The sequence below is a fragment of the Anabrus simplex genome, chromosome 4 (genome assembly GCF_040414725.1).
Source record: "Anabrus simplex isolate iqAnaSimp1 chromosome 4, ASM4041472v1, whole genome shotgun sequence".
Classification (NCBI taxonomy): Eukaryota; Metazoa; Arthropoda; class Insecta; order Orthoptera; family Tettigoniidae; genus Anabrus; species Anabrus simplex.
Window position 1 is genome coordinate 77763262 of NC_090268.1, and position 14649 is coordinate 77777910.

General features: G+C 39.5%; 1 protein-coding gene across 2 annotated transcripts in view; it reads left to right on the forward strand.

The window, feature by feature from the left end:
* The first annotated feature begins 5532 nt into the window (after nucleotides 1-5532).
* The window catches only part of Ctu1 (Cytosolic thiouridylase subunit 1), a 54928-nt gene continuing 45811 nt past the window's right edge, over nucleotides 5533-14649 (forward strand). Inside the window, exons 1-2 of one of the 2 annotated variants that reach the window (XM_067146240.2) lie at nucleotides 5533-5880; nucleotides 10138-10169. In XM_067146240.2, coding sequence (XP_067002341.1) covers nucleotides 5844-5880; nucleotides 10138-10169 — 69 coding nt within the window. In that variant the 5' untranslated portion in view covers nucleotides 5533-5843. The remainder of the gene's footprint in view (nucleotides 5881-10137; nucleotides 10170-14649) is intronic. The other variant, XM_067146241.2, reaches the window with a different exon arrangement.

Below are 14649 nucleotides of genomic sequence, written 5' to 3' on the forward strand. Positions count from 1 at the left end.
GGGACTGGGTGTATGTGTCGTCTTCATCATCATTTCATCCTCATCATGACGCACAGATCGCCTATGGGCATGGGCGCCCATATGACAGTCTGTAGGGAGGGGCCCAGACCTGGGGGTATGTAGCATTTTTAATATTTTGGAAGATGAATGGCAACTTGTATTCTGCGGTAGATGGTATTCCCTGCCTGTTGGTGGGGGCGGTACTACCACTTCTAGTAATACCGACTTCTAAATCATTTTCTTGAAAGAAAAACACTTGACTACATTAGAATTTTTCCTTACCTGAGAGCTAGAGGGGGGGCTTCTGCCCCCGCTTGACCCCGAGCATGGGCGCCCTTGCCTATGGGTGTCAGATCGAAAGACCTGCATCTGGCGAGCCGAACTTGTCCTCGGACACTCCTAGCACTAAAAGCCATACGCCATTTCATGTCACTATCCCTGACTTTCCTCTATGAGATGCCACCTCTACAATAATATTACTATAATAATAGCAGCTATTTTATTTGTTTTTGTAGCTATAGAGAAGGCATATGACAGATAATTTATCTAGGGGAAATATTTATGACCAAATCTCATCCATTCCTACTATTATAGTTTATTTACTGTACTTCCATTTTTTCATCTAAGGTACGGTATGTTTCTATTTCCAGCTACGTTTCTCATCCCACTGAATTTTCTGATTTGAAATGTTTGAAAGATTTCCTTTTCACAAAGTAGATTTTCTATAGCATATTCAGGATCTGCAAGGAGTAAATACCAACATGTCCCTTACAGATTTACAGAATTAAAAGTAAGTTGTTACATAATCAGTAGTGAACCTGGTTCTCGTAACCTCCCAATTATAATGATGAAGAATAAATTTGTGAAGGCAGTGATGTTTGTGGAAGAATAACTTCAGGCTTAAGGCGAAGATCTATCTCTTTCATATGCTGATTCTACCAGTCCTACTGTATTATTCTGAGACATGGACCATTCTGAAACAAGACCTGCAGAATGTAGAAATCTTCCAGATGAGATGCCTCCATCAGATTCTCTGTATCACCTCTTTGACCACTTCTGAAACTAAACCATCTGGAAACAATATGATGACCAACCAACTAATTAAGAAGCAATCCAGATGAGCAGGCTACTGTGGTTTGGACATGCCTGTTGAACGTATGAGAACAGGATACCTTTAGTGGTAGTGACCAACACTGTGTCAGATTTAAAGAACAGCACCCAAGAAGATTTGGTGAATCAGATCAATTGTGACCTGAGGAACTCAAACACATGTCACATCCAAAAATCCTGGAGAAAAATGATTAATGAGGTCTGAAAACCAGCAGTACCCACAGCAGCATACTGGCTTTGGAGCAGATCCTAATCTGTCATCAGCTAGGGAACAAAAAAGAAGAAGAAGAAACCTATATTAGGATAGATATAAGTTACTGTAAGCATTTTGCATCCCAGTTAGCTTCATATGTTCTTACTCATTGCTCCCTTTTCATTCAAGTGTTTTTCTTATTTTCACCTTCTGCTTCACATAGTGAATATAGAAATAAACAGTTTAAAACTGTGTAAATACCAAATCTATCCACACCATACATTCATGTCAAGGCATAGAATCGTCATTGTTTAGGGAATATGATGTTTTGACTCCTGGTATGAAGAACTGTAAATCGGTTAAATGTTTTAAGGAAAAACTGAAGGAATATTACTCCTATACAGATATCTTAATACAACCTCTGTATAACTTACTTTAATTAATACATTCATATATTGTCCATATTTAATATCTTACAGCCATGCAATATCTGAATATACTTTTGAAAAACTATGATGCTAACATGTTAAAAAATCAACTATGTCTTAGTTATCTAAAAATGTACTTATCACTTTACTGAAAAAGCTCCAGGATATTGTGTCACTTTAACAAAAGTATGTACTGTACTGTCCCTATCATGAGCCAGAGGCTCATGGGACCTTTTGTCACCAATAAATAAATACTGTAAATATAAACAAATAAATACTTGTTTAGAAGTAATGGAACGAAACAAACAAGTGCAAATCAAGTCATATATAGAAAGACAGGAACGTCCTTTCAATGTTAATGAAGTCTGAAAACCAGGAACATCCTTTCAGTGTTGAATGTTTTTCTATAAATGATTTGATTTGCACTTGTTTATTTCTTTCAATTACTTTTATTTACCCTTTAGGCTCCTTTTCTCCTTTTACATTTGTCCCGTGTTTCTAGTCTTTTACCACCTGTATCCATCTCCCACTTTCATCCAACTTTCTTAACCTACACTTCCCACACCAAGACTGAAGATCCGTCAAAATGGCCCTGAATGAGTGGTGAAGTCCACCCTCCTAATAAAGCTCAGAAGCAGAAACAAGCTCATTGGGTACTAAGAAGAAACGGATGTAGAAGAACTGAGATTCATGAGGAGAGAGCCAATCTATCCGAAGACGGTTAGAGAGAAAAGCAAATCTATTTGAAGATGGCAGTGCTTGGAAATACAGAGATTTTACTTCTCCTTTTGTGGTCTCTTTCAATTTCTCCCTCTTCCAACACTGACCTGTCATTGTGTTTTTCCTGTTATATGTTCCTTTCAATGTTCATGCCTTTCCATATACACTGAGTGGCCAAAAGTCATGCAAAGACATTGAACGTGAAACGGCAGTAATACGGCGAGGCATCAGCTCTACAAGGTGTTGGAATCATTCTGGAGGGATCTGGACCCACGCATCTTGCACTGCTACCCAGAGTTCGTCTTGCGTAGTTGGTGCAGGATTCATGGAGCATATACCAGCATCGACAGCATCCCATAAATGCTCGATTAGATTAAGATCGGAGGATCTGGAGGGCCAATACATGGTCGTAACTTCATTGGAGTGCTTCTCTAACCACCTGTTTGCCACCACAGAGCAGTGACATGGTGCACTGTACTGTTGAAACATGGCATCTCCATCAGGGTACTCTGGAGCCAGAAAGGGATGCAGCTGGTCTGAAAGAATGTCCACATAATGTGCACCTGTCACTGCTCCCTGCAGCCGGATAATGGGGCCTAATTGCGACCATGAGAATGCCGCTCAGACCAGAACTGAACCACCTCCCACCTGGACACAACCTTATTGACACGCAGGATCCATAGTTTCATGGGGCATATGCCATACTCTCATGCGCCCATCAGCTCGATACAACTGAAACCAGGATTCATCAAACCATACCACATGCTGCCACTGTTCCACGGTCCATTGCCGATGTTCACGGGCCCATGCACATTGTTGAGCTTTGTGTCGAGATGTCAACAAAGGGACACGAGTTGGTCGTCGGCTGATGAAGCTTATGCGGTGCAGTTGCCTCCTTACAGTCCTGGTAGAAATGGGTTCCTGACTCCCAACATTCAACTGGGTGGTGATCTGACTCACAGTAGCCCATGAGCGCCCAGTATGGTTCTGCGGAGGCAACGTGATGTCCATTCGTTAAACACCTGTGACCTTCCCGTGCGGCGGTTTACGCAGGTATTAAAATTCTCTCTGCAATATTGAGGATCCACCCTCAACACTCTTGACCTTGGAAACTGAATTCACATCTAATCTCCGCAGTGCTATGACCCATGCGCCATGCACCAATGATCATTCCACGTTCAAAGACGGTTAACTTGCAATTTGTTACTACCTTCACAACACTGGTGTCTGTAACAGACTGCTCAGCTACGCCGCAGATAGCCGCAATGCTCAGGGGTCATATACGGCACATTTTCTAATTGGACACCCCTTACCATGACTTTTGGCCACTCAGTGTATTACTTGCTATGCTACTTGCTGTTTGTTTTCATGTTCCTATCTTTCTATATATGTCCTGGTTTGTTCCTTTTTAGTACTTAATATTATTTGATTTTATTTCTTTCCATCCTTCCCTACCGTTGATAAAAACATACCGTACTGTATTTCAATCTTCTTCATTGTCTCTTTGCCTCCTTCTTTTTGTCTCTTACTAATATGCCATACACCTCAGTCATTATAAATACAATTCCATCTTGTCTGCTTGCTCAGACAATTCTACTCCCTGGAAACCTGTTGGTGTTTCTAACACATAGACCCAGTGAAATTTTAATTCTAGCAGTCTAGGGATCACTAGTGGATTTGGTGGTCTTAGCCATCTAATCACAAAGGGAGCCACGGCTCGGAATATCATCATCCAAGTATTTTGCCTTATGACACATCTTGTCATGGGATGAACCTCTTCCACTTTTTCCTGTCCTGCGCCAAGTGATTTGGAATAGACTACCTATATCTAAGATGCCCACTTCTATTCAATAGTGATTGGTGAACCAACTCTCAGGACCATTTACTAGGTTACTCAGTCGTTGTTCATTGTTCAAGAACAAGGACATGACTACAGGAAACTATGCATAATAAGAGAATACCGGTAAATGTGTGTGTGTGTCCAACCCTAGTCCTATTTCTCTACAGGGTCAGGTATGAAGTGAGATGAATCTTTGTAACAAGTTTTTTATGACCTGATGCCCTTCCTGACATTAACCTTATCAGAAGAGTTAATGAAATGAAATTAATTACTTGATATATGATAGTAAGAAAGGGAAGGGTAAAATCCAGTGCTAGCACATAGTCTACACCAAGTGAATAAAGAAGGTATGCACCAATACGGTACATTAAAACATCATATAGAATACATAGTTGAATTAGGAAAAGTGACAAAGGAATGAAGAAGTAATATTTACTTAGATAAGAATGTGAAGGAGACACACATACATAGAATACCGGTACCATAGAATAGGCTGTTTGTGCTGTCTGTCCTACAATATAGTAGTACCATGGTATTTGTACTGTATATCATGCCCCTGCTAAGATAAGTCGCTCTTCCTCTTTTATTTTCACACATAAGGGTTTTCAAGAAAGTGGGAAAGGGTTAGCGTTATCATAATACAAACTTCTGCTCAGCCGGAAGACTGAAATAAATAATCTATGCATTTTTCATGGGTACCAGTAGCTGTTAGAAATGTTCGTGACATACTTACAGCAGTTAATGCTAATGTAAATAGAGTTTCCTGTAGTTTATCACAACAAGATGCGTTGTTAGTTAAATAAGCATATACGAAATCTACTATTTGTGAAAATAGCAACGGTAACGGATAGGTATGAGTTTGTCACCAATGTGACATTTTACACGCGGCGCTTAAAATTAGACAGTTCTACTGTTTGTTGTAACCTAGCAACAGCAACCAGCTCGATCGATCGACAACTGTTCTGCGACCTGCTCCAACCGTACGAGCGATCAATTATCATGCTTCTCAATCCAACGGAATTAAAAAAAATAATTGCTGTTAGTAATAGGTTAGTTTTCTTATTAGAAATTTGCTTTGATAAATTATTTTGTGCTTTTTCTTCAATATTATTTGATTGCTTCTTTATTCTTCTATCTGTAATATGCAACTATACCCAGCTTCCTTTTTCTGCCAGTCAAGTAACAGTTGGTATTTCTTAAAAACACGTTTCTGATATCTCGCATCGCGCTGTGTGGCTGGAAGGAAAATAGTTTACTTTCATTACCCTTGTTGTAGGTTATATCCGTTATATTTCTTAATTTCGTCTTATGAATATCGTTGCTGAATTGCCGTGCCTCCTAAGTAGAAACTGCTGTTGTGTATCTATTGGTTCTAGGAACATGAGAATTATAACAACAGTTGCAAGATGACAATAACGACTTGTTTCCTATAAGTTTTGTTGAAAGCAAAGGAAACTGACCGTGATATGTGGTTGTATAGTTGACAGAGAATTTATTTTACGACTTCGAATGTGTATTGTAGGAACCATAACTTCACAATGGCTCCAATTCCATGCTCATCTCGATGTGGAAACCGGGCGATATTAAAGGCGAGTTAAATACGTTTATAGTGCAATGTTCCCTTTAATGGCATAGGATAAATTTCATTTATTTATAGGTACTTAAAACGTTAACATATCAGATGTCATTTAACGACATTTATGTTGATGTATAACTTATGTGTTAATTTCAGTTTATAAACAAATCTTATCTCATGCCTAGTTTTAGAAGTGAAACAAGGTTAAGTTTCCTTATGCCAGTTAATTGTAAGTGTTCAGATGACCATTAAGGACTGTTTCAGATTTTTTAGATGTACTATTTATTTATGTACAGGAAGTAAGGTAGATGTGTTGATTAACCATTAGCAGACCCTACACGGTCAATAAAACTGTCAGTACTGAAAAATATTGACAGTAATACTGATCGCGTGTGAACTGGAATGATAGAATGAAGGCCAGTACTGAAGCAGATCCGGATTTCCTGATCTGCAAGCATCAGTACTGTAGATTGGTGGGGATACTGACAGTTATACTGACCGTATGAGTGCGTTCGTCATTATTTCTGTCAGTATTAACGGAGCAGCGATGGACGACAAATGTGTTTCTCACCAAGGCCAAGTAGAGGTGCTTGTGGAACCGCCAAGTAGGCCTATTGCAAAAGTTTATCGAGCTATATGAAACTCTGCCAGAATAAACGTAACACAATACTCCACATGTTTCCACAACTGCTGTACTGGTGGAAACTGGTGAAATTATAGCGGAAAACTGTAAATCTTCAAAATTTCTACCAGTTGCAAGATTCCTCAATGTCGCCGCTAATCTTTTTGCCGCCGATAAACAGGTCTGCATGCTTGTATTTTGCCTTATTAGAAAAGGCTCTACCCTTCCTAGTAATTTTGCAAAAGTAGGCCTATCTCACTCATTCGGAGATAGTTCTGATAATCTTCTGCTTCGATATATTGTATTTCGCTCAACAACTTCGTATGTGTGGTGGTTAGTGTGATTGGCTGCCACCCCCCAGAAGCCCGTGTTTAATTCCCGGCTTTGCCACAAAATTAGAAAAGTGGTACGAGGGCTGGAACGGGGTCCACTCAGCCTTGGGAGGTGAACTGAGTAGAGGTGGGTTCGATTCCCATCTCAGCCATCTTCGAAGTGGTTTTCCGTGGTTTTCTACTTCTCCAGGCAAATGCCGGGGTGGTACCTAACTTAAGGCCACGGCCGCTTCCTTGTCTATCCCTTCCAATCTTCGCACCCCCCACCAAAGTACCTGTTCAGCATAGCAGGCGAGGCCGCTGGGCGAGGTACTGGTCATCCTCCCCAGTTGTATACCCCGACCCAGTGTCTCACTCTCCAGAACACTGCCCTTGAGGCGGTAGAGGTGGGATCCCTCGCTGAGTCCGTGGGAAAAACAACCCTGGAGGGTAAACAGATTATAAGAAGAGGAAGAAGAAAAACTTCATATGAGAATACTCTTCTCTTGTTTGTTTTTTTGCTAGTTGCTTTACGTCGCATTGGCACAGATAGGTCTCATGGTGACGATGGGACAGGAAAGGGCTAGGAGTGGGAAGGAAGCGGCCGTGGCCTTAATTGCCTGGTGTGAAAGTAGGAAACCACGGAAAACCATCTTCAGGGCTGCCGACAGTGGGGTTCGAACCCACTATCTTCCGAATACTGGATACTGGCCGGACTTAAGCGACTGCAGCTATCGAGCTCGGTTCTTCTTGTTTACGTTTTGTGCAGAGTGCTATATGATAGCTACACATGCCCGTCTTTTACAATCTATTTTGATAGAATACCACAATTTCAAGTTATAAATCTCATTCCATATTGACGATTATTGACTTTTCATTTGTACAGTGAGAATATCGCAATGATAAGCAAGTGCACTAGTACTGACCAAAATATTGACAGTCATAATGATCGTGTAAGGTCGCTACAATATTGATGCATACTGTCAGTATTATTGACTCAGTAACTTATTACTGATCAGTATTACTGACCGTGTAGGGTCTGCTATTGATTATTGTTGTGCACTCAACTGTGGGTTATTGTGTTTAAGAGGGAAATAATTGCTAGAACTATATTTATTTAGTGCAGTGACATTGTTGCTGGCTTTCTACCCAGGCGGCTGAAGTTCGAATCCTGGTCAATAACAGGTTGGAATTTTTACTGAAAAATCACATGGCTGTGGCGACCAAGGAAATAACTGGAATAAGCACAAGAATGTTTTAAGTGCTAATTGTTTTAATTAGATCGAACGTGTGACCAGTGCCAGTGGTGTGACTGTCTTCTTGCTTCAAAAGGTCTCAAATAGTCTTAGTGAAAGTAAACACTTGGAAGTTCATGATTAGTTTTAACATTTTACTACTTTCATTTACTACATTTTGTGTTATTTCATTTCCGGTAGTTAACACAGATTGGTTTTTGTGATTTCCCTATAATCACATAAACTTTGGCGGTGCTATTTGGGGATCCAATCTTCCTCATGGAAGACAGTTTTAAAGCAACTATACCAGCTTTTTTTTTTGTCAGTCAAGTAACAGTTGGTATTTACATAAAGACACCTTCATGATATTTTGCTTTGTGCTGTCTGGCGGAAAGAAAAATGGTGTACTGTCAATGAGAATGTACGCCCTTGTTGTAGGTTATTATAGGCCTATCTGTTATTTCTTAATTTTTTCTTATGAATAACTTAGTTGAATTGCCATAACTAACGAATCTTGTAAAAGTAAAATAAAATGCTTGCTTGTGACCAAGCATTAGCAACCAATGACAGGTTAACTGAGTACAATTAGACAAAGGTAATCTTTATACCTGTCGTTGTGACATAATCATTGTTACTGAAGCATTAGCTGTTCAGGTAGTCCAAAATCCATTAATTGTTTTTATTTCTTATAAAACAAGAGGTTGTGTTCATTGCTCAGTCCTATATCACATTTAATACACATAGTACTGACACTTGATGAATATTGGCACCTCTTTTTGCCCTGAGTTGGAACCAAGAGGTTGATCTAGCTAGTCATAACAAGGGTTATCTGACACCCTATTGTCTGTGACACTTGTCCTTGTTGTTGATAATCTTCCTGCTACTTCTCTTTTTGCATATGGAGATCCTATAACTTAGGATGTTTGTTCATGAGGTGAGTGGTACCTACTCAGTGGTTGTACCTGCAGATGATACGAGGCTGTGAAATTTAAATATCTTTTTGGCTTGAGAACATATCATATGATAAAAAATGGCATGTAGGCTATATGTTAGGGGTGTAGAAATTTTATCCGAATTGAAGAGCCAGCAAGAATCCCACCAACCTGATCCTTATCATCATGAACGTGCTCCAGTTTCTCAGGTGCGGTGAATGAGTGCTCTTCATTTACTTCTGTCCATGTAGCATCATCCATAACCTGCTGCAAATCCAGACCTCGTCTAGCTAGATCACTTTTAATCTGATTGATCCACCTCTTCCTTGGCTGACCTCTTGATCATCTGCCTTTGAGTTCTTAGTCATACCACACTCTGATTCCTACAAATAATCAAGTTGTGCTACTTAGCGTTGACATCGGTATTACTTCGTACCAATTCTGACATGTGGTTTAGAGGCATGTACTCTACTAAACAATGCCTACAGCAGAATTCATGCAACAAAAATGAGATTCATTAGAACTATGAATTAAACTACTCGAAAGGACAAAATCAGAAATGAAGTAAAAATTCATGCAACAGAAATGAGATTCATTAGAACTATGAATTAAACTACTCGAAAGGACAAAATCAGAAATGAAGTAAACAGAAAGGCAATTGGCATTGAAGTCCCTATTAGCAGGTGTAATAAAGAAGCATAGACTTCAGAGGTATGGGCACATTATGAGAATGAAGAGCAAGAGACCTGCCAGAAAATACTTCGACAGTACTGCCCAAGGAAAGAGACCAAGGGGAAGGCCTAGGAAATGCTGAATAGACACAGTGTAATCAGATGTGGAGGAGAGATGTCTCAAGATGATGTCCTGGAGCAGATGATGTATGTACACAGGATTTGGATTTTTAATTTGTCATTACATTTCGTACCATTAGGGGCTGATGACCTACATGTTAGGCCCCTTTAAACAACAAGCATCATCATCAAATAACAGATCTAGACTAATACTAAAATATTCACATTTGTGGTGACAACTTTCAGCCTGTTAACTGATAAAATGTCAAAACTTATCAAAAATAAAACTGGAAAGCAAACTCCCTAGCATTTTCAGAAAACTTGTATATAATCATAATCAAAGAAGCTATGCACTTACCAAAATTTTGTTCATTTTCAGGTTTGCCCCAGGTAAAAATAATACAGGGATGGGTATGTATATATTAATTTCTACAAACTTACAGATTGGCAGTTGGTAATGACATCTACCCATGTTAAATTCTGGGAATGACACCCTATGCAGTTGTCGTTAACCCATTATGCCCGAATTATTTTTTTCTTCCGATATTGATAACTTGTATATATAAACACTTAATATGACCAATCATTCATGTACAAATGAACAAAACCATATTTACTTGTCTAGAACCCATATAAACGCATGGGTCGTTAACGACCTGCTAAGCACATGCTCGGGAAACAGGGAGAGAGAATATTCTGAAAATCAACCTTAGCAACAATTTAATTTCTACAGACTTACAGTTCACTTACCTTTAGAAATGAGTATTACAATGACACAAAAGGCAATAATTGTCATTGTTCTGTTTAATTATATTATTTTGTACCCAAAACACGTAACTTCAGATTCCATAACTGACAGTGAGACTCATTCATGGTAATTTACAAAACACCTATCATGAAGGGGAAGATTACACCTCGCACTGGCCTTCACTGTTTTATTGCAACAAATCTTGCATCGGCGCCTAGGTTGTTGACTTATAAGCAGGTGCCCTAGATGGTCCTTCCTCTGGCGTTCCTTGATAATGTCAAGCGATGTAAGTCAAACTCTTCCCTTAGAAGTTGTCTCATATTTGTAGAGAATTGCCTTGGTTGCTTCCCGACGGAAAGTTAGGGCATCAAGAGACATACCGTAGCTCCTGCTAAGAATCCAGGCAATTGAAACAAAATAGGAATGTACCATTTTTTTGCCACGAATTGAAATTCGTAAGTCTGACACGTTATGGTTCATGAGATCAACTCCACCCATGCTTTGGTTGTACTTACGGAAAACATTTGGCTGTTTGACTTTTATTTTCCCCTGTTGCCTGACTGACTATCTTGTGACCTCTTGAAAGGGGGCTACACCAAAGTGATTTGACATAATGTTCACTACAATATTGTCTTTCCAAGACACAACTATCACACCATGCTCTTTATCAAAACAGGATTCAAAGTAACCACGTCTTTCTTTTCAATGAAAGGCTTGCCAGAAATAGGGCACTTTAGCATTCTGTTACTTCTGAGAGTTCCTGTAGCATGATGGCCTTTTTCAGAGATCCTACTTTCTATATAGAAGCTTAGCTGACTTGAAAAAGTTGTCGAAATAGAAAGTAAAAGCAGTCCCAGGAAATACTTCAGAAAGAATATCCACAAATGTCATCACTACTGCTTCACCTAATCCCACTCCTTTCTCCCTCCCTCCTTTATATCCTTGGTGAATGTCAGCCTGGAGACAGTAGCATGTCCGCTGAGCGGCTACCTAGCCTTTGAAGCCGAAACAAATTGGTTTTCCACGGATGAATTGCTTACACCCGTGGCACCTGAAATACAGGTTCATAGACTCATCAATAGATACTTTATCTTCATTGGGAGCGTTTATAAGAAATGACTTGTTTAGATGATCTATAAAATTTCTCAATTTACCCATTTTGTCACCTGCCGGGAGATCCAAATTATCACAAACATGAAGAAATAGGAATATTTCTTCAAACCTATTCCTATGCATGTTTTTCTGAACAAGTTCTTTTCTAACATCATCTGAGTTCTCCCAAAACATCCTTCTTGTTGGTAGGGGTACATACCCATTCAGAAATAGTATGCCAAGAAAAGAGTACGTCTCTTCCAACGATAATTGAAACTGTGGATTATTGGTGTAAAAAGCATAACCAACGGTATATTTCAATATTTGAAGAACTGTAGGCTATCTGCTTGGAGAAATGCTTCCAAAAAATCTATAGGCTATGTTTGGATCTTAAAATTTCTTTAACCTGGATGACAAACATTGGACGAAGAAGTGGGTGGGAATTTCATATCACCTATTTCCCAATTGAAAGAGTATGATTTAGCTGTCACATTAGTACAATTTGTGTCCAAGTCACTACCATCAACCTGTTCATTTTCCGAAAGTGGTTCAAGTTCATCACTGAATTTGGGAGGAAGTTCTGAATTGAAGTTACTGTTTATTGGTACCTGCATCACTAACTCTGCTAGAGCTTGAAGCTGAGCACAATTTAGTCTGTCAGAATCTGAACAATTTTCATCACCAGAGTCAGCATCTGTTTCTTCTCTTCCATCTTCACGCAGCCCAATAAAGATATCAACACGTGAGTCGGGGATATCTGTAGGATCGCCCGCTTGGAGCTCATCCAGAATTTCTGCAACTGTTAGTTGCTGTACTCTGCAATAAATTACAGAGCAATTAGGAATACTGAGGCTAATTACGTAAGTGTTAAAATAAACATATGGTCATTATCGAGTGAATGTGAAAGTCGGTGATAGTTCTTGGGTAACTGCCCAGTGGGTCGTTAGCGACCCACACTAGGTTCTATTGAAAATACCGGAAATTCTAAGCAAGTTACGCGGATATCATTTTTGACATTTTCGATATCATATGTATGTACAGTATATTATTGAAGTTTTAAATAGTAAATACTGCAATGAATAACATGCCAGTGAGAATAGTTGTCAATTCTACTTACATTCTTCTCCTGCATGCAGAGCCACCTGGGCATAAATGGGTTTTAATGTGGGTGGTATGGAAAAAGTTGCATGATTTCTGATATATGTATTCCTTTGTTAGTATATTTCCCCTTTCCTTTCCTTTTTTTTATTTTTTTATTTTTACAATTTGCTTTACATCAGACCGACATAGATAGGTCATATGGCGATAATGGGATAGGCAAGGGCTAGGAGTTGCAGGGAAGTGGCTGTGGCCTTAATTAAGGTATAGCCCTAGCATTTGCCTGGTGTGAAAATGGGAAACCACAGAAAACCATCATGAGGGCTGCCGACAGTGGGGTTCGAACTAATTATCTGCCGAATGCAAGCTCACAGCTGCGTGACCCTAACCACATGGCCACCTCGCTTGGTTAAATATGTTTCAAGGAACAGGTTGTAGATTTCCCAGCATTCGAAATGAACACTTCTCTCTCCTGCATATAAAGAGAGAGAAGATTTATGTAATTCAGCTGCCCTAATTACTGTATGTGGTTTATGCTGTAAGACTATTCTCAAGTTTCAATCCTGGCCTACCTTCAAAACAAGTACATTTCATAAAATTATATTATTTTCATATGATGCCACAACAGACAAAAGTTGATCTTCACCTTACCACAGTCATTTCTGAAGATGCTCGATCCACCCCTGGCTTTTTTTGATTTAGCCAGAGGTTCCTGATACTACAGCATTTTGTATAGAAAGTATTCTACTGTAGTAATAAGAATTCAAATCTTGGATGACTAGGTGGGAAGCCACCAGCTAGCTACTGCAATAATTGTGCTGTTTCCTAATTTACACAATCAAACCCATCTGTATAATCGTGTATTCTAGGATCACTAAACAAGCCTCATGAGAGAGCGCAGGTTGTTCAGTTTCGTTTCTGAAATTGGTTTTCCATTGGACCATAACAGAGTGAGCAGACCATGAGGAACTGATCCATTTTCATTCTGAAGCCGGCGACCAACTATAGATTTCTTAATGTCCACTTCAACAGTGCGTTCTGCATCAAAATGCATTTTTAAGAAATTGCTGAAAGGTTTATCTTTCTTCAACATGCACATGCAGCCAGTTTACCTTCTCACTGTTTGTACCTGTCTTCCTGTTTACAATGTGCTTCTCCAGATGAACTGTACTATGAAAATCCGGTCTCGTCATTCTGTGCACAACAAGCGGGTTCATCTTTCGGCACATCTTCATTACATTTATGTAGTCTTCGGTGGTATAGAGGCGCTGCTGAAATTTGAAAGCAAGTTCTATATCTACAAAGTCGCTGCCATTCGGGAGGAAGATACGGCCTGGAAATAGAAATATTTGTGTAATCTTTTCAATGGTAGGGCGTTGTTCCAAAACTGTTTTCAGAAGTAGAACAATCTTTATATTATGATTCTGGCCTCCGCAAGAATCTGACCACAATATTACTTCTTTGGCTTTGTGCACGTTTTCCATGAGATGATTGCACAAGCAGGATCCAACCTCCTGAGCCCCTCGTCCTGCTTCTCCTCTCAACCAGACATAACAAAGACCTTTATTATCTTTCCCACTATGAATCCCTAAGTTATATAACCACAACTGATGCTTGTAAAAGCCACATCTGTGGAAATACGGGGCAATGGCAGTGTTTTTCAATGTCAAAACAAAGCGTTTCCAGTTTTTCATCCAACTTCGATTTTTCCATATCAGAGGTTTTTAGGTTCTGGGTGTACACCACAGGGAAGAAAACCTGCACGGGAATCTACATTTAGCATCACATGACCAAGCGACTACACGTGTGTCATGTGGTCATTTGATGCGTAATTCAGACTCAGAAATGGTGGTTGGTCACTTGATGCAAAACTTCAATTTAATGATTGAGAGGTTGGTGTTTGGTCAAAATTAATTTCCCGCGAAATCATATTGAGAATAAGAGTCCTATGTA